This window comes from Arachis hypogaea, chromosome 13, assembly GCF_003086295.3.
Source record: "Arachis hypogaea cultivar Tifrunner chromosome 13, arahy.Tifrunner.gnm2.J5K5, whole genome shotgun sequence".
In the NCBI taxonomy this organism is placed as follows: Eukaryota; Viridiplantae; Streptophyta; class Magnoliopsida; order Fabales; family Fabaceae; genus Arachis; species Arachis hypogaea.
The window spans coordinates 140,975,548-140,999,679 of NC_092048.1; the positions used below are offsets into that span (position 1 = coordinate 140,975,548).

A 24,132-nucleotide genomic window follows, 5' to 3' on the forward strand; every position below is an offset into this window, starting at 1 on the left:
TTATAATAATAAAAATTAAAATTAAAAAACTTTTTAGTTAAATAGACATTTTAAATTTTAAAGACCAAAATAAATTATGCTTAAACATAAAGACTATTTAGTGCTTTATGTTTTAATTATAGTGCTACTTTTAATTAGTAAATATTCATGTAAATGGATCCCCGTAATATTAAGTTCGGTACTGTCCTGCGGACATTCTAATGGACATGATTATATATATTATATACTTTTTTTAAGACTAACGAAAGGGTACATTTTATTATATTAGGCACACTTGTAGATAAAATGTGTGGGGGCCAAAAAATAATAAGTAAATACTAATACATGTTATGAATTAAGTAGGATTAATTTTTATCAAGTATGTTAAAATTTTTTTTTACAGTATTTTTCAACCGATAATCAAAGATTAATTCGCTGTAATATTAAACTCTATTTAAAAATTTGTTATTGATTAATTAATTGTTGCATGCATAAAGCGGGATTCTTATTCCCGATACAAATTGCTTAAGTTTAATGTGCAAGATTCATAAGCATGCGAAAATATTTCTAATAAAAATATCAGTTTCTACCTTGATGATTTCAATTGGCTCATCATCACTTATCTATCTTTTGTATATATATGCTATTGGACATGATAATATGAATAATCATCCATCCTCATCACCAACTTCAGTGGCTGCATTTGCATGAGATTAAGATTTTCTAAGCAAGTAGAAATAGAAACCTCTCCTTGTGCTTATTATAATTAATTAATTTGCTTAACAAACCTAAAGAGAGAGAGAATTGAAGAAGTTTCATGGCTGTTCCAATAGACCCACCCTCGTGCAGCATTTATTTTTGGGATACTAGGTAAAGTATACACAAAAAATATCCTTCAAATTTTGTTATTTGTTATTGTTATTAATTATTATTCATGTATTTTCTTATGTCCTGGCTAGGCAACGTGATTTCCTTCTTCGCGTTTTTATCACCCTTGTGAGTATGTAGTAATTAAGGACATGTCTTCTAGTTTCAATTCTCTTGAATGACAATAACAATAGGCATATATTTTGAATATTATTGTGATTAATTTTTTTTTTTAAATGCATGGTAGGAAAACATTTAGCGAATATGGAAAAGGAAATCGACGGAAGGCTTCCAATCATTGCTACGTTGTTGCATTATTCAGCTGCATTGTATGGTTATACTATGCCACACTCAAAACCAACGTTTTTCTTCTCGTTACCATTAACTCATTTGGATGTGCCATAGAGATTATTTACATTTTAATCTACATGATCTATGCAGACAAGCGTGCCAGGGTATATATTTATATTTGTATATTTTTAATAATAATATTTAATCTAACCATCTTAGTTGCTTGAGGTGGTCAGCTCACTCTCGTCTTAAATAAGTATCACTTGCATGAGGATTAGTCTTGGACGACCGAGTTTTGCAGTATTTTTGCATAGCACAATTTGTGGCTATGAATGTGATGTGCTTGCTACGATCATTCTGGGACGTATTTTAAGCTACATGGTTTGGTTCGCGTCAAAGTTGTTGGACTCATATGTGTAATAATTTCAACGTGTGTCTTTGTAGCACCCCTAAGCATTTTGGTCAGTGGAATTGAAATTGGAATGATGTGCAATAACTAAGCATTATTATTCATATAATTATATTCTTGCCATGCATGTATTTAATCTAAATTGCAGGTAAAGGTTATACGTACAAAGAGCGTAGAGTTTATGCCCATCCTTTTGTCAAGCATTCTCACAGTTAGTGCCATAATGTGGTTTTGTTACGGTATTTTTCTGAAGGACATATGGATTACCGTAAGTATAGCTAGCGATTTATAGCTTCATAATATGTTATTAAATAAATAATAATAGTAATGATTATGATTCATTGGTTATGTTATGTGCAGATACCAAACGTGGTGGGTTTTTACGTTGGGGTTAATACAGATGGTGGTATATTTAATTTATAGGGGACGTGGGAACGTTAATGTCTTTCTATAGCCCCTTGGCACCAACTAATGATCTATTTAGTATTTACATTTAGATTCAGTTTACGTAATAAGTGCCAAACATTAGAACAGAATGAGTTTACAAGCTATTTATGCTAACTATTACACATTATTCAAAGATTTGTCTATACAAAATTACCCTATATAAATAAAATGAAAGAGATGTATTTTTATCTTATCTTTTGAGTCCCACTTAGTAAATTAAAATCCCTTAATCCATATGAATTGTCCCCTGATAAACAACTTTGCTTGCTTTGTTAACATTTATGTTACTCTATTTGATCAGAAAGTCTTTGCAACCAACAATAATTAAGTAGAGACAGGTTCATGCCATTTTAGGTTCTATATAAAAATAGGCGGCATTTCCAGCTACCCATGATAAGTTGCACAAAATCTTTAGTATTGGAAATAGAAATTCAACTGTTACATTCCATTTAGGATCTATATGAAAACAGCATGCATTTCACAATAGTCACAGGTCTAATTGCACAAAATCTATAGTATTGAAAAGATATTCGACTATTACTTGATGATCAAGGAATTCCCAGCAAGAAAGCCGGCTACTCTGCTATCAACACCAAAATAGGTAGCCCTAGAATACATATGTTCTGTGCTTCCATCTCCAGTAGAAACACAATCAAGAAAAAAAATTATCCTTACGCTAAGAGGTCGGATACTCTATTTTATCCCATTTAGCGCTTTCTTTCTGCATGCCACTTGTATACTGATTTAGAGGCTGGAGTGACAAGCTCGTCTTCTCGTAGTTTGCGCTTCTTTACCCTTTTTCTGGCGAGATATGAAAATAACTTCTTAGCATCCTAAATATCTAAATGGACTTGCAATAAGGCACATAATATGTCAATACTGCAACTCTTTCTGCATTGACATGTCCAAGTAGATTTTCTCTAGCTGGCCGAGTCTAGTCTTCCTCGCTTCCAGCTCTTTATAGGATTGGCATCTTTTGTGTATGAAAAAATATATATCCAGTTTACAATCAACATGCTAAAATATCAGCACGGTGTTTATTACAATTGAGATACTTACTAAAATTAATGATTTTGAGGGCATCAAAGAGAACAGATAAAATATTTGGTACAACAAATCCATAACAAGCTTCAGCAGGGAAATGTAACAAAATGTTTGATTTCAAAGGATAGGGTATTAAGCAAAACGATAACAAAATCAGTGTCTTTGAAGCCAAGTGTAAGGTGTACCTCTTAATGTTCGTAGGAAGATCATCGGAAGTAAGAGGAAGATGAACTTCTCTTCTTAGATTTTGTGATTGTAACTCTTTTGCCTCTTCCCTGCACATAAATGGCCAACAGATCAACAAGCCATTCCTTCGGAATATATTTAAGGAATGGCAAAAATTCTATAATGATTCACACGGTTCACAGAATAGATCTCGAAAAGAGGAATAAACTAACATCAATCCATAGGTGAAAAATGAGGGAAAAGCATCCTTACTAAATGAAGACCTTATAACATGAGTACATCTCTAACACCATTGACATGCTACACAATCTGTGAAGCCTAAACGAATATAAATATATAATTTTCTTTTTTATGAACATATACCATTAATTGCACAAGAAACCAGTTGAAACTTGAATTGCAAACCGAAACTTAATTTTCAGAGCCTAACGCCATATTCAACATTATTTATCATCCATTTACATATCACAGACAAGTAGTAACCATAGACTTGATAAATGATGAATATGATACTATCACTCTAAAGAAAAGAAAAGCCAGGTTACAGCCTCTAAGAACAGCATGAACGAGCAACAATACTTAGTTCATTTGATGGAGAATTACAGTCTTGTCATAAAGAGACTCAATCAATGATGCAGGAAACACCTAAGTGATCTAAAATATTCTTGTCTAGATTCAAATTCTCACGATCAATTCAATATGTCTTCAACATATTCATTTAATAAAAAATGCTTCTCACTTTTTAGACATGATTACAGACAGTTACGCTATTGTGTCATCTGGTTCATGTGACTGACCCCATTCTATACGTTTAATAATTGTTATAGTTCTGCGCCTTTTTATTAGTTCTGTAACTTCTACTGTGCTGCTCTTGTTATTGGCTGATTGCATCAAAAGGGTAATCAAGTTCATCGGCTAAGCATTGGACTCTTCTATTTGTAGCATCAAGGTAAAACTAAAATTAGAAAAGTAGAAAGAGAAAAGGTTGCAACACATACAGAAGTGAGTGCACTAACATACATAATATCTCCATAAAAAAGAACCAACTCATGCTAGTTATAGAATGACAGCTTCAAGAGCGCAAACCTGTCCTCAGCAAAGAAGACATGCTTATTTGGCCGTTGATTATCAGTACAGTGCAGAGTGGCATTCAGCTTCTCAATTTTCTGCAAGAAACATGAAATATTCGCCAGTAAACCTAAATATAATTTTTGCACAGATCCCCATATATATTTATCAAATTTCAAAGCATTCTTTCACCTTTCTCTCACTCTGAAGCTTTTGAAGAATATATCCTATATCCTGTGTTTTCATCAGCAGAAGTTCTTCTTGGGTATACTTGTTTGCATCACTCCTACACAAAGAAGTAAACGCATCAAGAGCTCAATCCAAAAAAGAAGCAAAGAAACAATCACTGAACCAGCAATAGAAAAATAAAAAAGTACAGAAAGTTCATACTCTGGTTTATGAACTCCATCAACGACTTTTGTCTTGATCATCTTAAAGTAAAATTCATCTTCGTTTCTGTTTGCCGCTTTTTCCCTGAGCCTCTGCAAAAATAAAGCAGCACATGCAACAAAATCTATAAGAACTGCAACATCAAACTTGGAAAAGCAAGAGTAAACAAGTGAAACTGTACGTACCCGTATGGTGTCCTCTTTCTTGTGGAATGCTTTTGCGCGCTCAACATAGTCTTTGTGCTTCTCAAGCAAGCCAAATTTTTTCCTCGAGGACCTAATGGAAACAAAAGCATGCTCAAAAATTGAAGCAGAACCATGATTTCTATTGAGGTAATTGAAGTTGGGTAGGAGAAAAGATGGGGTTTTGGGGACTTACGGTTGAGCGCGTTCTTTGTGGGCACGCCTGGGAATGGCATTCCTGAGAGAAGACATGTTGCAGTTACACGGAGGAGCTTTTGGGGAAGCAGGTGCGTGACAGTGGCTCTCGGTGGCTGCTGCAGAATTGGGGGAAAAAGTAACGGTAATTGCTAATTAGGCCCCTTGCTTCCAATCATAATCGAATGTAAACACATTGAACTTGTTTTTGCAGTAAATAATTTCAGTTATCAGAATGGGCTTATTATTGGCCTGTTTAAGACTAAGGCAACACCCATCAAGAATATCATTCACGACCAAAAATAAAATAAAATAAAATAAATTTATGAAAAAGTTTCTAGGGTGTACATGGGCCGGATGATACCGGGTTTGTCTTGGCCCATGACCGCCCCTAAATAGTGACCGGGTCTGTTTTTGAAACCCTTGTCCAACCCTAAATCTAATGAAATCTCACAACTTCCGGGCCACAATGAAACCAGTAGACCGGGTAAAGAAACTATACACTGCACATACACCAGAGAATTCTCAACAGACACAGAATCAAAGAATGCTTCTCAAGAGGTGGTAGTAGTGATATATATAGCAAGTCAGAGCAGTATGAGAGTTTTTAGCCAACTAGAAAAACATTATAAAAGTTTGTTTCTCTTGCAAATCATCAATGGCATTACGCTAAATGAGAAGCTAAGAGTCTCAACGACCAAAGAGTTATCTTCACACACAAAATTTGCTTTGTCACATGTTTTGTAAGCCTTGATCAACACTCAGCACCAAGGACGCAATCATAAGATCAGAATACTACACATAGGCAACACCAATACAAAGGATAAGGTCTACTTCATTCTGTGATAAAGGCTTCTTGCTGAGAAAATCTCAGCCTCATTCCAACCATTTTCATTCTCACAATCAATCAGCATTGTCAAAAGATCATTTTGATCACAATCTACATTAAGCAATTGTCCTCAAATAGTTGAAAACAAAAGTACAGGAGTTCTGCTGCAAATTATTATATAATTTAACAATAACATTAATTCACAAGAAGCTCAGTATCATTTTGTGCGACAGGTGCAAATATAAAAGTGCCATCTACATTCTCCAAATAAAGAAACAAGAAAAACATGCATCTACAAGACTAATTACCCTTAGCCTTATCGTCAGCCACAACATTGAGAATAGGCAAGCTACTGAGGAACTCATCAAGTCTCACAAAGAACACAATCCCATATTATTTATGTAACACTGATACTATATATTTTTATATAACATATGCACAGTATAACAGAATCAACATAATAAACAATCAAATTTTAGCAATAATAGGCTGCTGAATCAGTAATATCATGTTATCAGAATCAACAATCAATGATCAATCTTCAACAATCAAGCTGTTGAAATAAACATTATTAGCATTATCAAGGTTAAGCAAAGACGAGTAGACGACGACGAGGTTTACTTGTTAAAAGGCTGCTGCCTACTGGTTTGAACGGCGACGAGCTGGTGGTTGGCGGCAGCGACGATCAAAGACAACAGCGTGGTCGCACGGTGATATTAGAGAACGATATCCGGTGGGATGGGTGGATGATGGCGCGGTGAGAAACGCCGTAATAGGTGGCGCAGCGGCGAACCGTGGTACGTGGTAGTGACCGGTGCGAGGAAAGCCGCGAATCTTGGTGGGTTGGTGGTTGAGGCTGGCTGGCTGGTGAGGAAGAAAGGGAAGAAGGCTGTGGCTGCCTGGCTGGTGTGCGCCTACGCGGTGGTGGCCGTGGGAGGTGGCTGAAGCATGAAGAAGAAAGGGAAGCAACCACGTTGAAGCACTCTGCACTGCCCTAAACCCCTAACATAGGAACTGGGTTCAACCCGGCCTGGTGAAATGACCCGAACTTTGACTTTAGCCGGATCACTATTAAGTCGGGCCAATTTTGACCCAAACCAAACCATGTGCAGAGTTGTGCACCCTATTTTCTACTATTATTAATTTATTAGTAAAGACCTCAAAAATTAAATTAATTTAAATTTTTCAAAAAATAAAAAATTGAGATTTTCTTTTAAGATAAAAATTAAAACAATTGATATGACATAATCTTGCATTTTGATGTCCGATGGTAGCATAAAGTAAAACTATTTTGCGTTGTTAGTGCATATAAATTAGTCTTTGATGAGGTTAAACATTAACTAACAATATATACAATATTTAGTATATTCAAATTAAATGTTAAATAGAAATTTTTATGAAAATTTATTAATTTAGTCTCTAAATTATAGTAGAATTAGGTTATACTAAGAACTAAATTGATAATTTTTATAAATATATTTGATCAGTGTCTAATTTGAACATGCTAAATATTAGGTATGCTGTTAATTAACATCTGACGAAAATTATTTTTTTATGGGTAAAACTGAGCGAGCTATTTTTCAAAGACTAATTTGATTATTAACTCATATAAATTAATTCTAAAACTAAATTGTATTATCTGGCCAATCAGTTTCTTTCAGTTATATAAATATTTAACTACCAATTTAGTATTCGAAAGATTCCGTTGACAAAAAAATCTTTAAAAGATGTTATGGGCAAATAGCCTGAATGATTTAAAAATGCGACAAAAATAATCAATAAATATATTTTTTGTAAGCGACAAAAAAAATTTTGTACTTAGCAATGGACTTATCCATTTCATCTTAATTTTTGTGACAATATTTGAATAAATTTTAAAATTGTACGAAAAATTTGAAGCAATAATTTTTATTTATTTTTCAGAAAAATGTGGTTATTTATAATAATTTGAAGCAATCATCTTTTGTAAATTTATTTATTGGAAGCATCTTTTAAATTTTTTTATGAGAGATATAAACTTTCGCATGTCATTTTATTAGTTTCCTGCATGCGGTATCTTGGATTGGCTTCAATTTTTAATTTTCTCGATTGATGAGCATTGAGCAAGTATCTTTGTGCCCTTGAAATCTAGAATACTTTTGGTGAATGATTCTTGTGTTATTGTTCCTACTATTGCTTACCACAATGAGAGCCCAGCACCTACGACAGGAATAAAATATTTAAGTGGATATTAGAATGAAGATTTTATAATTGTCTCTATGTGAAAAAAAAAAAATTTATCCTTAGATGACGAATTGTATAGTTATTTTGATATAATATAAAAGTATTGTCTTTGTTTAAAATGTAGTTAAATAAATAAATCACACTTTTAAACAAAGCATTTTCATGAGAAGATGCTTTTGCCATCTTTATATGAGTAGTTGCCAAATATTTATAGTGTTTTGAGAAAGCAGATCCCAAGCAAAAAGCATAGTGCTACTTTAAGTCTATAATATCAGACAAATTTATCATGGAAATATTAGAAGGATGAATCCTAACCATCATATGATATCATGATGGTCGAAATTTATTTATATATTTCAATTTTTATCATGAACCTGTTCTCTACTAGACAAGAAGCAGACAGAAAAATGAAATAATCATAGCCTCCAGTTACATGTGGCTGCCTCCATACCACAACAATAGCAACATTGTAACAACTGTAAACCTTGCGACCTGTATGTGAGCATGCACCTTTTATTAATTCCTCTCACCACCCCTCCCTTCCCCCATTGCCATGAATGAAATCAACCATAGTATTCAATCAGATTGCATCAGTTAACATAAAACAATGCAATCTTATTTCAACTTTTTCCTAACAAGGACTACCCTGGCAAAGTCCACCCAGCACCATGGATCTTCCGCAAGCAATGGACCAACAATGTACGTTGAAGTTGAATCAAATTACTTGAATTATTTTGTTGCAGCTATTTTCTGTATACAATGTGACTCCGGGAACCAGCTAAGGTATATTAACACCCTGTAACCTTTGCTCCCTCTTGTAAAGTTTCCCCTTGTATCTACATCATGCCATAAACTGATCACAATGACTGAACTGAATTCGTTCTTAGAAGCTTTTTTGGTTTACGCTTCTCCACAACTGGGATGACGAACTCAAGAAGCTGCAACAAGTAATTTAAAGTTATAGAGATAAGTTTGACAACAAATCATTGAAAGTAGTGAGTTGTTTGAAGTTGGCTCGTGACCCTTTTTTCTACCCTATGCATATACCAAAATGAATGAGAAAGATCCAAACTATAACAAACAAGTTTGCAACTAATACTGGCAAGTAGAAACAACTATGCTGCTAGTGCAATAGGAGAATGAAAACAAGAGACCATTTTATCAATGGATATAACTGTCGATTTGCCAATTCCACAAAAGACCCTCGATTTTTAAATATATGATAGCCTGCAGTTTCAAATAAACTGGCACTTATGAACTTAATTGAAGAGTATACAGAAGCCTAGCTCAAGCAAGCCTGCATAACTAAACAAGAATGGTAGTCATGACAATTTAGGTTGCATACAGCTGTTAAAGTAGTTTTATGTTTGAACAAAGCATCATTATACATGGTATTGGAAACTAAAATCCTAGGAAATAGCTTTCACAGAGGATTACAATTTCATTTATAGTAAATGATATTATACCTTCCTGCTATTGTTTTTGTATATGTAACTACTATTAGTGTAATATATGAAGTTTGGTTTCTCACAAACAAGTTCTTAACCATGTTTTGTTTCTAACAACATCTATGCTCTGTACTAAACAATGAAAGTCATGTAGAATGAGGTTCATTGGAAGATTGCTAATGTAATGAAGAGCAGAGGTAAATTTAAGCATTTAAGAATTAGCTCTTCACAGAGAGCTGTAATAGTCAAGTTGGACATCTCTGGCTATGTCTATACACAATCAGGCTATCATTTTTCCATATTTCTAAACAATGTTTAGCTGGAACTTCCTACATTTTTCATTTTTAACACTCAAGCCAAAGCTTCAGTCTGCCATTGAAGCCACAACTATAAAGGATTAACGAGTCTGTTTTGTCCAGAGTAGAATGTGAATTCTTTAATAAATACATATCTTCACATGACAGTTTCAATCACATAAGATCAAATACACAAGAATACGCAAATTGAGTTAACAGAAAGTGAGATACATTACATACCTCCTTCAATCTCTTCTTTTTCTTTTCAGCCTGCAGTCAGCCAACTTAATCAATAAATCAGATTTTAGGCAAAAAATGTAAAGATTCTCAAGAAGAATAAACCAGGTGAGTAAAAAGAAAAAGGTTGAAACACAATATGTGAGCCACATTAAATACAAAGCATAAAGTTTAAGTTTGTATTAGCAATAAAAGGCCACCAAAGGCACAATTGGATAGAAGAAGGATGAATAGTGTGATGGCCTAAGAAAAAAACCAAAAGAAGAACCTCTATCCTAAGTGTTGGATGGGTATGTTACAGTATTATTGATGCCTACTCCAACAAAACCATGTGCTAGAATCTTAAGACTGAAGTCTAAAACAGCTAAAATAACATCACTGTCAAGACCTCCACCATTGGCTTTTTCAATCTAGCCAAAGAAAGAAAGAAATGGACATGTATAAGTGTCAAGCAATAACATATATATATATATATATATATATATATATATATATATATATATATATATATATATATATATATATATATATATATAATAATGGGCACCTCTTCACTCAATAACCGGGCATTCTCTATCTCCAGCTGTTGAACATTAGACTCAAGGTCAGTTGTGTAAGCCTGTTAAAGGAAGAAGAGCATCAAAGACTATTTCCCATTAGAGAGTAAGTGGTCACAAAACCAGACAAAGGCTAAGCATAAAATAAAAGAGAAGAAAAATCTCAACTTTAGTTCAGTTCCTGTTCCTCCCAATTCAACTATTAAAGCCCCCCAATAGTGAGATTCCCAGGAACAGTGAACCTCACTTACCACATAAGAATCTCCATTTTCCAAACATCAAATAAAAATATATAAAAAATGAAACTTTATTAAAAAAAATTAGAAAAACAGGGTAAGTACCTGCTTGCGTTCCCTGGACCTAGCCGCAGACTCACGATTCTTGATCATGCGTCTCTGCTTTTGAAGAGTGGCCTTGTCCACTGGTTCCTCCACCGCCCTTCTCTTTCCCTTTGCCACCGCAGCTGCCCCTCCTCCTCCACCACCGCCGCCTCCTCCTGATGATGACGAGGGTGCTGGGACTCCACTTGCCACCGCAGCATCAATCCCATTGGCAAAAGGCTCAGCCGCGGAGGAGGATGAGCCTTCAACGGCGGGCACCTGCGGGAACTGATGAGGAACAGGATGATGATTATGAAGAGGAGCAACGGCGGTGACGTCGTCATCAGTGACGGCAGCGTTTTTTGAGAGGAAAGCCTCAAGGGTCATTTCCTCGAACGGGTGGTGATTATGGTGAGTTGAGTCTCTGTGAGAGTGGGTTAGGATCATGTCTTTCCAGACATCATCGACGGTTTTGGGCGGAGGAGGAGGGGATGAAGAAGGATTTGAGGGGTGAGAGGTGGTGGTTGTTGTGGTGGTGTAGATGGAGTTTAGAAGATCGTCCATTACCACGGACGAGTTTGAATAATAATGCAGATTTTGATTGTGAAGAAGGGAGTAATAATTAGAAGAAGCAGCAGCAGCAGCAGCAGAAGAAGAAGAAGAGGAAGAAGAAGAAGAAGACGATGATGAAGAAGAAGAGTCGCGTGGCAGATCCGTATTCGTCGTGACAATCTTCGACGACGCCATGCCGCGTTTCTAGCTCTCTCTTTCTCTTTTTTCTGTTATAATAGTAGTGTTTGTTTTTTTCTTTGATTGGATACTTGGATGGACGGATTTGCCACTATAAAAAGAGTTTGGGAGTGAGTGAGTAAGGAAGCATTGCGATTGGCCAATTTGGGAACGAATATTATGTCATCATCGTACTCTTCACAGCTCAGTTGCTTCACCCTACCCTACCCTACGCAACCACCCTTTGGCTTACTTCACTTTCACATTGGAATTCGGGATCTACCCCCTTAAATACATACTTAACTACTTATAGTACACTGTATTAAGTTATTAACAATTTACCATGGTGAAGATATTTTACGTACATACTCAATTATCGTAGTATTTTATTTTATTTTATATAGTTACTGTATGAAAACTAAATTTTTAATGTAATTATAATAAACAATTATTTATGCATTATACTATTAATAATATTTAAAATGCACTTCACATTGCTGGAGAGTTGGCTTTTAGTTGATTAAATAGGCAGACAATATTTCAAGGGTTAAATACTAGTTATTATTTACTAATTGAATACACTAAAAGAGTATAATAAAATGGCTAAAGGTAGCTAATTTAGGAGTTTATAATAGAATAGAAGTGAATGGACAACCGAACAAACTATAATAGAAATGAATATTATAGAAAGGTGAATACATCGGTCATTAAGATTAATTTAGTAGTGACAAGTATTAATTTAGTCAATATTTAGATTTAATTTAATTTTTTATTATTTAAAATATCTTATTTTTGTCTTAAATATTTTATTTCATCTTATTTTAATTTTTTAATAAAAAAATTCTTTTAAAAATATTTTTTTTTCTCTATTATCATCTTTCTAGATAATGATAACAATCATAACAATAGCCATAATGATAATTATATATTTAATAGTAGAATTGATAAAACATTTAATAGTAGAATTGATAAAACAATAAATAAAAAAAGATAATAGTTGAGAAAATAGTATTTTTGAAAAGAATTTTTTTACCATAAGACAAACGAGGTAGAATAGAACGTTCCAGCAAAAATGAAACATTTTAATTTATAAGTAGTACATAAATTCGAGTTAAGCCTCATTTTGATCTTTGAGATTAACGAGTTGTACTGATTTAGTCTCTGATTTTTTAATTGTAATTTGGTCTTTCAGATTAAAAAAAGTACATTAATATAATCCTTCGTGTATTTCTTGTCACCGGAACTCAATGCCATTAATGACGTGATTCAAGCCTTGCCATGCTGGACATATTAAAACGACATTGTACGCATTTTGATACTAAAAAAGGCATTAAACTATATCGTTTGAGGGTTTAAACAATCTTGTCATAACCAAATTCTCTTGATACATGGTCAGACCATTTAATTTTTTTTACTTTTTTCTTTATTCTCTTTCAAAAATGTAATCAAACGCCTTTATTTAAATTTAAGAATTATAAATTTGAAAAAATAAGCTTTTAGCAATTATCAAATCTTCGAAAATGATTGCTGCAACGTATCACATAAATTCTCTATGATGGAACAGGATATCTTTTATCTTTCAAATGTACGGCTAAGCTTTTCAGTAGTACGGAGTTAAATGCTAGAAATTTTATGCATTTACCGCGTTGAACTTGAGGTTTGTTATAATCCTCAAACGACGTCGTTTAATACCTTTTTTAGCGTCAAAACGCGTACGATGTCGTTTTAATATGTCCAGCGTGACAAGACTTGAGTTACGGTCACTAATGGCATTGAGTTCCAGTGATGGAAAATAAACAAAGGATTACATTAGTGTACTTTTTTGAATTTTGGAGACCATATAGTAGCAATTGGAAAGTCAAAAACAAAATTAGTGCAACCCACTAATCTTAGAAACCAAAATAGAGCTTAACTCACATAAATTCACCTGATCATCGATCATGCTGTTATTCCTTCGTTTCTTTCTTTTTCCAACATTAATTTTTCTTTCATCTCAAATATTATATTGATTTCGTATTACTTGTATGAAAATAATTAGAAGCTGCCCCAATATCAATTATCATCATAGAATACAAGTTAGTATTGTCAGAAAAGGGAGAGAAAGCAACAGAAAAAAGGTTTGTGAGTATTCAAGTTGTGTAGAATGATACAATATAAAAAAATATTCATAGGTGCTAAGACATAATATCCTATAATAAATATTCAGATATGTTAAATAATGTAAATTGATCCTAATTATACTCTAACAAGTATAACAAACCAATAGTCGCGGATGGACTTTCTTGCTTTTTGGTGATGAAAGTTACTAACTATCCAGACAAATGCAGGTTGCAAATATTGGAATATACAGAACCAGAAGCCTGTTATGTGTATACTCAACTATACAGCTATGTAACTATTTATTAACTCTAATCATCGTCACCTGGATCATCCATTTCAGCATCGCCATCACCATCTCCATAGTCCTCAGCTTGTGCTTGATCGGCATCTGCTACAGCATTTTCATGCGGCATTTCGACATCCTGCATTTCAGCATTCTGAGATTGTTCCCCTATCTTTGCTTTCATGGATGTAAGATTTTCGTCGCTGAAGAATGAGGAGTAGGGTTTCGAAACCTGAAGACGTAAATTCTTGGGTTAGTCTTCAGCTTAGAAACAATAACTATAAAAAAGTTGTCCAAGTGTGTGAGACTCCTCCTGCATAGTGGAATCATGAACAAAAGAGGAGAGGATTTTTCAAAGAAAAAACTACGATTAGGGAACACAAATTAAATAATTAAAAACCTCGATTTTAATTAATAAATTTCACTTCAATGCTACTGGTATGCATATAAATATAACTTTCAGAGCATTTACTTGGAAGAAACAATCCCTCTTCTCAGCACTTTCCACTAGCTTGTTCCATTGTTTGCTCCTCCTCAATGTTGAGGCAGATCCAACAACCTATAATAGAAAAAACGAAAATTGATCACAGTAAAGCATGTGCACCAAATCAATTCATTGAAAACCTCGCTTTAACCCGAATGATACAGTACCAAAACTGCAGACTTTGCTCTTGTGATCCCAACATTCATTCGCCGGATGTCCTCCACAAACCCTATACCTTTATCTTCGCTTGCCCTCACACATGAAAATATTGCAACATCCTTCTCACGTCCCTAAAAGAAAGAAAAAAAAGAGCATTGTTTAGTACTTTAATCTATGCAAACCATGTGATCTGTGCCCCATGTTGCGAAACCAGAACCATATTCAAATATTTTGTTTATTGGAAATTTCTTCAATACTATTTAGGAGGGGAAAAAATGACTGGTACCATAACTGAATGTAGCTAGTTTACCTGGCAACCATCAACCGTACATGTATCCACTATTTCCTGGGATGACACTCCAAAAGTCTCTTCAAAACGTTTTTGGAAGAGCTTGACTTGTTGTCTATAGGGTGATATGATTGCAACTTGGTTACCCGACTTCAACGTGGGATATCGTGTTATCAGTTTTTGATACAAGAATAGGACAAAATCAACTTCCTCAGTATTTATCCAAGAACCACTCCCTGATGGCCGAGTCTCTTTTCCCTCATGTACATCAAAGAAACAGAATGGACCAAAGCAGCGATACTGATGCCACTCACGTTGTGTCCGCATTTTGACATCATCCCCATCTACCAATGCATCTTCATAAAATTCGCTAGAAGGGAAGCTTCTTATCTATTTGATCACATATGATAAATCCACTTAGAAAAAGTGATAGGATATTTTAATAGATCAAGAGAACACAAGATTTGATAGTAGACAGAAACACAAGGATGAACCTTATTCCCCAAAACAGATGAAGTCTCATGACACTAAATATCCAAATCCTGATAAGTAATGAGTATAATATAATTCTAAATTTTTTTTTTTGGGGGGGGGGGGGGGGGGGCGCAAGGCAGAACAACAAAACCGATAAGTTAATATTATTGGTTGTGTTATGCAATTCAATCTGAGGCTGCCTAGGGAATAAAGGAATCCCAAATGTGAAGCATGACCATAGTATGAACAGGAAAATATGAACCAACCTCAGGATGCATTCGGTATTGGGTCTTTAACATTTTAACTGGATAGCCAGCTTGCATCAATCTTTCAAATAAGCTTGTGCCATATCTTAAAGCATGAAACAGAAAACAGCACAAAAGTAGGGTATTAAGCAGAAGAATAGTTTTATTTAGTTAGAAGATATGCTTATCTCATCAAAAGAATTGTTTACCCATGATTCTTAGCAACATCTGAAATTACAGTTGCTGGAAGCTGTGCAGGATCACCAACCTTAAAACACAAAATGCCAAAAATTAAAGTAGCAGTGGTGATAACACTATACCAAATATGACCCCAACAGTGCTTAGTCCAGAATATTTAAACAAGTTCAATAACTGATGCACAACAACACATCCATTTTGCCAGGCCCTATATAAAATATCAGTAAATTCATATTACTAGAAATCTCATTTCTAAATATCATGCCAAGTCCTTTGGGTTAGGAGTTACAACAAATAAAGAACTTGCTTTCTTTAAAGATGCTGTCTCAATGTATCTATCTTGCTTGAAACTTGCATTACATATATAATCAGTTAGTTGAGTTATAACCTGCAAACTGGGCATTTTAAGACATACTTGCAACTACATATTGTAAAATACAAACAATCCAGGATCCTTTGACGACAGTGGGGTGGTGAACAATACCAGAAATACTTTTTTGCATTGATTGGCTAATGGCACAAGGGTCGCAGGTTCCACCTGTTCATGGGTAGCATGTCGTACAAAAAGATGAAATAAAATTAGCAACATTGGTTTTTTTACATTGAAAAATGAAAATCGTTACATACTGACAATCATTAATCTACTTATTGCAATTGATAACAAGCTAACAACACAACTAACAACTTACTTAGGGAACAAATATAACAACCGAGACACCAGAGCGAATTCATTATGCTGACTAAAATTGACAATATGCCTATTGCATATGCTGACTTGCAGAGAGAAGTATATTAGACATTAAAAAACACAAGCACACAGACAACAGTGAGACTGTTATTCTACTGAAGCCACAATTTTTGAAAATTTAAGAGCAAGACATAAAAGGAACATGTAATGTACTCCCAAGTAAAAGGCCGCAAATTTTTTTTACAAAAAAAGTGATGATTTCTAAAAATATATGATTTTATCTTTATAAAGAAAAGTTTGCACTGAGTTAACATGAAAATTAAATTAAAAAAATTATCTGATTATCAATTATGCTTATCATGAGTTCCACCAGCTTATGCTACTAACCTGCTTAGGCAGCTTAGCCAAATTGATTATACTACAAGCAACCTAACACTGAAAAAGATTTCATACTTACAGCTTGGGCTGCTTCATCTATAATCACAACATCAAAGCTGCGATTTAGTTTACTGAAGATATGCGAACCACTAAAACTGAGAGTCGAGAAAACCTGCCATGCACAAAGAAAATTCTTCGAAAACCACAATGCTAATATTTTCTTATTTTGAATTCAGATTAAATTATGAAATATATACTATTGTGGCTTCATCCAGAAGTGCAGCCCGGACACTATCATCATTATTTCCCCCAGGACCATTGCTCTGCTTATCAGTAGATGATTTGTTGGCACTGACTCGTTTTCCTTTCACCTGCAAATAATACAAATCTAAGTGCCCCAAAGTAGATTTAAAAGTGGAGATGAACCACACAAATAAGAATATATACCATAGATGCCATAACTAAATATGTGGCTTACGATTTCATTATTTATACTGTCTGGTAGCAGGTTAAAACCAGGTTCGAAAAATATGTATTATGTTCAACATTATATTAAAAAACATAATTTCCTCAACAATTTATAAAAGGTCATTCCCATATCTACAGAGCATTATAACCGAATTCCATGGGACTAAAGATACGGAAGACTAAATAAAAACAGTGGCAGCCATTTAAAAGACATGCTAATCTCCTTGTCTACATACAAGTTCATCCAAGGCGACTTGCTTGATTGAATGATGTGCTTTGAGACCAATCCGAACAATGTTAGGTGTGTAAGGTCGATCACATTCATCATGTACCCCTGAGACATCCAAGAACAATAAATAGTGGCCCAGGAAAGGGAAAAAAATAAATAATCATGGTAAAGACAGTACACAGATATCAGAAAAACAAACAAACAAATAAACAATGTAAAGCTAAGGAAAAAAAAAAAAAAAGTTAAGAATATCAAAGTACAAATAGTCTGCTTGTAATATAAAATAGCTAATTACACAGACTAAGAACTGACCCCACGATCATTATGGCAATTGCAACTTCTTCTTCACAGTATGTGCTTAGGAGTCAGGACATCCCAGAAAAACACCTAAACCCCACCCAAGATAATATTCATCATAGGAATAAAAAGAAAAACTAAACAAAAGCATAAAAACAACGATCATAATGCATTCAATATGCCAAACTCTTCATAGAACATTTCTCAAATAGTTTTAGGATTATACTTTATTTCAGAATTTCTATCAGTTGAAAATTTACCAAATAACGCCGATAATAGGACAAGTAGTTCTTGGTACTGGTTCCCTTGAATGCATTATGACTGTTGTTACCTAACATAAATGAAACTAAGATAACTATTCCATTTGTTGCTTCACATATAAGAAGACAACATAAGAAGGCAAACAAATCCCTGGAATCAAATCCAGCCTCCCTGGATCTTTTGCTGTTTCAGCTTTAAGCCATTAAAACTGGTCTACTAGTAAGAGACTCCAAGTAATATGCATGAGGTTAGGAGATAAGGCAAGAGAAACTTCATACCTCCATTAAGAACCCGCAACACAATCTCATCCAGGGCAGAGTTTGATGGAGCGCATACTAGAATTCGTACCCGATACTTACGGCTTGAAGTTACAGCCTCAGGTTTCTGATAGAATACATGGTTAGAATATATTATTTGTCAGTAAAATGAACTAACAAATTAGTAGTACTTACTAATTCATTTCCAGTAGTTGGGAAAAATCCATCATCGCCATCTTTTGGCATCAAACTATCCCTTGGATTAACACTATTCAACCATGGAGAGGCCAGTCCCCAGTGTTTGCGTCTGAAACGCAATAGAAAGCATAATATATCATCTAGATGGGTAAAATATGAGAATACAATCTACAGACAAAGTTACTATAACAGGAATATAGTTCTATTTAGCTAGTCTTGGCAAAGGGATAGTTACCTTCCAAAATGGATTATAAAATTAATAAAACTAAAGACTATATTGGCATAACACAAGCTGACGAAGTGATATATGGAACAAAGTGGGTATACATGACAAAATATCAGTATTGATTATTGAACACTTCTAACTTGATCAAATAAATTAGATATGAACTATGGAAGATACACACTGCCATAAAACTAAAATGCAGACCACAAGAATGGAGAAATCAAGAATGAGAAAATATAAATCTAAAAGTTTCCACAACATGAAATGAAAAGAGAATATCATGTCAATTCAAATCACACACTATATTTTTTCCATATCATTAAGTTTTCTTGAGCATGTAAAGCTCAGATATATTCACAAAGAAAAGCATACTTTTCCTCAATTGGTAACTGCACCTCCCGCTTTAGCTCGAGCATCCCGTTCCTATTGAGCAAATCTGAATTAGTACATGTATGAATAAAGAATAATGTAAGGCAAAAAAATGTGAGCATAAAATTTTCTAAGGCACACTTGGTAGAAGTATAAAACTGTCTCGAGCCATCAGCTCTACTAAGCACAATCTTATATAGAAGTCTTCCTGGATAATAATATAAAAACCTAAAAAAGCATATAAAAAATATTTTACTTACTTCGACTGCACCCTTGTTGGACTTGAATGCAAAATGGTACTTAGAAGCCCAAGTATGGTTTGAGTTTTCCCAGTCCCAGGGGGACCCTGAAATGAGTTTGGTTAGAGTCGACAAGAAGATATTTTACAACTGGAATAGCTGCAATACATTAATAAAAACCTTGAACCATGTCTCAGATACAGACGCTAGAGAGGGACACTTCATGTCAAATGGAAATAAAAAGGTGATGATCCATAAAGGACCTCAGTGACATGACTGCACTAATATTAATATTAATATTAATTATATTCCAGTAACATCAAATTAAAAATTCAGACGCAACAATTGTTTCCCATGTTTGAATGATAAGAATTACAAAATATAAAAGGGCCAATTGATTTACATCGTGCATAAGATCAGAGTACAAGTCTGTTTCTTGAACAAAAGGATAGCTCATTGCACTAAGCTAGCAAGGATTTGAACCCATGACTTGGTCACAAAGTAGCAACCTTAACATTGCATCCAAGGGAAATCTGTTTCTTTGAGCTCTAAAAAGATTGTCTGCTCAGGCTTCTATAAGGTCATAAGGGAAATCCACAGGCAGATTTTAGTTTTTCTTTCATCTTTATAAAACAAGATATTATACCCCGAGATAGATAAGAAGTTGCTTTACAAGAAAATTTTCCAAAGTCCTATATATGAGAAATTAGTCATTATGACGATACAATTCAACATAAATGAGGACATCAAGTATTACATAAAAGAAATTTCAAGCCTGCAAGAATATTTAAAAAAGAGACAAACCTGTATAAGGACAAATGCTTTTGGCGATAGACCTGCCTGCAACAGAAAATACAAGTTTATTGTTTAACAAATAAATAAAAGCTACATGAGACTAATAAGAAAATCTTGCACATCTAAGAAATGTAATATAAGAGTTGCATGTCAAAGAACAAAGGCTAACGATAATAAATTGGAGATAGGGATAACCCTATACAAAAGCAAAACAAAAGATTTATCTATAAAGTATAGCTTTCCATTCTCTCAACATGTCTAAAGAGGGAAAGTCCCCTATAAAGATTATGAGCTTTACACCAAATAAAAGCTAGGCATCTAATCCTATTCCATGAAACATGCTTGTCAAAAAAACTGTCAGTGAAGGAGAGTTTCCTAGCAATACATTGAGGCAACTCATTTGATAAAGGACAAAATGAGTGACAATAAGAAAATGAAAATTTGAATATGTAAGGAAGAAAAGAAAATAAGCAAAAACAAGGTACATGATGAAATATTATATGGAAAAGTTGAAAACAATGAAGCAAGAAAACAGAACTCTAATGGATGTTTTATGCATAAAACCATGAACACAGTCGTGCATCCCATATTTTATGGTTAATATTTTATATTCGATGTCAAACTCAGCTGTAAAACCTAACAGATTAACAAAGGTGAAACCCAGCTATATAGAGGTTTTAAATACTTCATTGAACTTCTAAAGGAGAAACTTACTATTATAGCCTCACGCTGATATTGATTGAAAGTACTTTCAACATATTCCTTCAGAGATATTGAGATTTTCCAACGCTCAGCTTCTGTGCTGGAATTCTCTCCAACAGCATTTAATATCAAATCCTTGTAAGGGAGGAAGCCAATTGTTCGTACAGCCAAATATTCACGAGCAATGGTGGATAAACTGCACATCTGCATGATTTTTCACACTTTCATGCAACCAAAAAAGCCACAGACATAGCATAGCAAACTGCCAAGAATAAAATAAAAGGATGTATGAAAGTCTCAAGATGTTCTCCCCAACCACCCCCCCCCCCCCAAAAAAAACACCCCCCAACATCATTTTTCACAAACCCATTTTAGTACGACTGTACGAGAAACTACAGGCACCCATGGACAGAGAATAAATCAAATATCATTATAGGTAGTACTACTGTAGCCAAGACTGACCTGAACAATATATATGTCAAACCATCTTACATATGTACGTTAAATAACATTTATTATTATTATTATTATTATTATTATTATTATTATTATTTTTTTTTTTTTTTTTTTTTTTTAAATATAAAATAAGAATTTCATTGCGATGAGGATAAGGGATACAAAACATTTTACTGATATAAAATAATAAATAATAAAAAACATACTAACAAAAATTCAAAGGAAGTAAAGTTTGAAAAGTATTCAAATTCATAATTGAGAGGCAATCTCATTTATCACATAGGAACAAAATCAATAAAGGAAACTTTCATGCTTCAGGCAAGAATAAAACAAATGATACAACAAGTTACCTTCATAAAATACAATTGTCTCTCTGACTCACATATATGAGAACGCATGTTAAATAGCCTTGGAGATGATTTTACACTATCTGTATCATAATGAGAGAACTCTCCAGCTAGGTAGAGTCTAGCACGGAGAAGCCTTGTTTCAGAAAATTTTCGTACATTCTCCACCAAAGCAAACGCATATACAGTGGGCAATTTTTTTCCATCCACAAACTGCAGGGTAGCAAGTATATTGATCAACAGAATTCAAATATTTCAGGTTAGGTCTGATTGGATGAACAGGAAGCATATCAACAACAATGTTTTCTGGTTTCCTTAAAAATCAATGCAAGGTAAAGATCTGACTAAAATTAAGAGAACATACATTTGCTTCCCTTCAAGTAACAGACATCGAAAATCTATTTAAAAATCACTTCCAGTAACTATCAGCCGATACTCTATATATCCACAATATGATCAGTAATTAGTAGCGAATTTTCCGCAAAATTCTACAATAATGAAGATTGGGAGAAAAGCAATGCTTCCACTGGGAAACACTACAGCAACAAGACTCATATATCAATGCAACATCCAAGCAAAAAACAAGATGGTAGGAACAGTATACTATAGTACCTTATCTTTGGAGAGCAGTAAAAGATCATTCTGTGATATCGATTCTCCCTCATTTATTTCACACGGAAACTCTATAAAATGAAAGCCATCCCCCTCAGTGTAACTCTTCACCACCCCCAGCTTCCATTCAGTCACTGCATTACACACAAGAGTTCTTCAGCACGATTTTTTTTTTCTCACAATTCAATTTGAAGCATTTAAAACAATAAACATTTCTTAATTTCAAAAAAAAAAAAAGTCTTTTTAACTTGTTCTGTAAGCATATAAAAGCAGAACAACGAAAATCTAAAATAGAAAAATCTTGAGTCTTGAGGCATTGCCATTACCGAGATAATAATGCAGTGAAGAAAAAAATCATCAAATTGGAATGTGCAAAATATGAAAAACAAAGATACCCTCTTCATCTTCTTTCTCCTTAATAATCTGAGACTTGGCTTCTTCAAAAATAAGAGGCTCGTAAGTGGAAATATAGTCATCAACATCTTTGTATCGAGTCTTCACTTTGACCAACGTGGACGAGGATCCAGCAGCAGCAGCTCCTTCTTTCTCACTGTTTTTCTGCTTCTGAAAACAGACCCATATTCGGAACAGTGTAAGAATTTCTACAATGCTGAAAAAGAAACCAAAATATTGAAAATGAAAAAAAATATATATAGATGGAGAGAGAGAGAGAGAGAGAGAGAGAGAGAGAGAGAGAGATGAATGGAGAATCATTTGCCTTGAAATCCTTGAGGAGGCGAAAGTAGTCCCAGCTGAGAACAATCTGGTAGAAGCGGCGGATAACGGATTCTTCTTGTAGCTTTTCCTTGTCCACCGCCATCAAACAGTCTTTCCGAGCCTGCCAATGCGCACAGGTTCCTACACTCAGAACCCACCACCAATAGCCGCCGCCGCCGCAACTTGTCTTGGTTGGCTGCGGCGAAGAAAATGGGCAAATGTGGCGGAGATGAGAGAATTGTCGCAGGGAGATGGAAGTTGAGTTTACACTTTACGGACCGAGCCTTTTCCCGGACAGTTATTTTTTCTTCTTAAAAATTTCAAAACCCACTTAAAACCCCTTGTTCCCCCTTAAATGGGCCCAAGATTTAGGGCTTAGTTACGATTGAGACTTTGAAAGCAAAGATTCTAACATTTGCGTTACTACATAACTGCACCGCGTCACCAATTGTGAAAGACCAAGAACCAATGCATTACCAACTACCAAGTCTAGAGAAAAAGGAAACCCTCAACAGAGTCAAAATGCATTTTAGTGTAATTAACGAAAGTGATGAAAAAAGTTCGCATAACGTAGCCCATTTATAATTTTATATGTTTAACGAGGGCGTAGGTGGGCTTACAATTGACGCTAACAAAGGCGGTTATTATTGGGCTTAAGATCGACGCTAACTAAAGTCTGTGGACTGGCTTACAATTGTCGTTTGGCCCATTTAAAAACTATCCTAGTCGGTATTACAACCAAAAAATATATCCCTGTCCAAAATAAAATACAATATAAATTATCCTAGCAGTATAAAATAATACCAAAAGATAAACAAGAGGGAAAGTGAGAAAAGTAAGAGTTGTGGATAATATTAAAACTGGAAATATAACAGGTATTCTGAAAGCATATGTTAATGTTACTGTTAGTAAAATCTTTTACTTAATAAATATTTATATAAAATATTTTGAAAACTTGAATTTT

At 34.3% G+C, this 24,132-nt stretch overlaps 3 protein-coding genes and 1 pseudogene across 9 annotated transcripts; 1 reads left to right on the plus strand and 3 right to left on the minus strand.

Moving 5' to 3' along the window:
* Window positions 1-153: 153 nt before the first annotated feature.
* LOC112783683 (bidirectional sugar transporter N3-like) lies at window positions 154-6,865 on the plus strand (annotated as a pseudogene).
* Window positions 3,003-6,945, minus strand: LOC112783690 (probable U3 small nucleolar RNA-associated protein 11). Its single transcript, XM_029297493.2, has 7 exons — window positions 6,509-6,945; window positions 5,060-5,174; window positions 4,867-4,957; window positions 4,682-4,773; window positions 4,484-4,577; window positions 4,310-4,389; window positions 3,003-3,312 (listed from the first exon to the last, which is right to left on the minus strand). Exons 2-7 carry the CDS (start codon window positions 5,113-5,115, stop codon window positions 3,003-3,005), a joined length of 723 nt encoding a protein of 240 aa, XP_029153326.1. The 5' UTR covers window positions 5,116-5,174; window positions 6,509-6,945.
* Window positions 6,946-8,405: 1,460 nt separating this feature from the next.
* LOC112792304 (G-box-binding factor 4-like) lies at window positions 8,406-12,143 on the minus strand. Of its 3 annotated transcripts, XM_025835485.3 has the most exons (4): window positions 10,990-12,143; window positions 10,639-10,710; window positions 10,095-10,124; window positions 8,406-9,048 (listed from the first exon to the last, which is right to left on the minus strand). In XM_025835485.3, the coding sequence occupies exons 1-4, from the start codon at window positions 11,713-11,715 to the stop codon at window positions 8,968-8,970; spliced, it is 909 nt and encodes a 302-aa protein (XP_025691270.1). In that variant the 5' UTR covers window positions 11,716-12,143; the 3' UTR covers window positions 8,406-8,967. The 3 variants fall into 3 exon arrangements, with proteins under 3 accessions (XP_025691270.1, XP_025691272.1, XP_072068973.1); XM_025835487.3 differs by lacking the exon at window positions 10,639-10,710; XM_072212872.1 differs by lacking the exons at window positions 8,406-9,048; window positions 10,095-10,124 and adding an exon at window positions 10,236-10,501.
* A 1,672-nt stretch (window positions 12,144-13,815) lies between these two features.
* Window positions 13,816-23,720, minus strand: LOC112792305 (probable helicase MAGATAMA 3). Of its 5 annotated transcripts, none has more exons than XM_025835488.3 (20): window positions 23,170-23,720; window positions 22,847-23,015; window positions 22,452-22,585; window positions 21,843-22,052; window positions 21,049-21,240; window positions 20,344-20,379; window positions 19,561-19,646; window positions 19,304-19,354; window positions 18,703-18,814; window positions 18,529-18,634; window positions 17,700-17,797; window positions 17,253-17,366; window positions 17,075-17,167; window positions 16,414-16,467; window positions 15,941-15,999; window positions 15,753-15,837; window positions 15,034-15,402; window positions 14,732-14,854; window positions 14,553-14,639; window positions 13,816-14,312 (listed from the first exon to the last, which is right to left on the minus strand). In XM_025835488.3, the coding sequence occupies exons 1-20, from the start codon at window positions 23,269-23,271 to the stop codon at window positions 14,106-14,108; spliced, it is 2,487 nt and encodes an 828-aa protein (XP_025691273.1). In that variant the 5' UTR covers window positions 23,272-23,720; the 3' UTR covers window positions 13,816-14,105. The 5 variants fall into 5 exon arrangements, with proteins under 5 accessions (XP_025691273.1, XP_072068967.1, XP_072068968.1 ...); XM_072212866.1 differs by having other exon boundaries at window positions 21,843-21,960; window positions 23,170-23,472; XM_072212867.1 differs by having other exon boundaries at window positions 21,843-21,960; window positions 22,847-23,061; window positions 23,170-23,470.
* Between the last annotated feature and the right edge of the window lie 412 nt (window positions 23,721-24,132).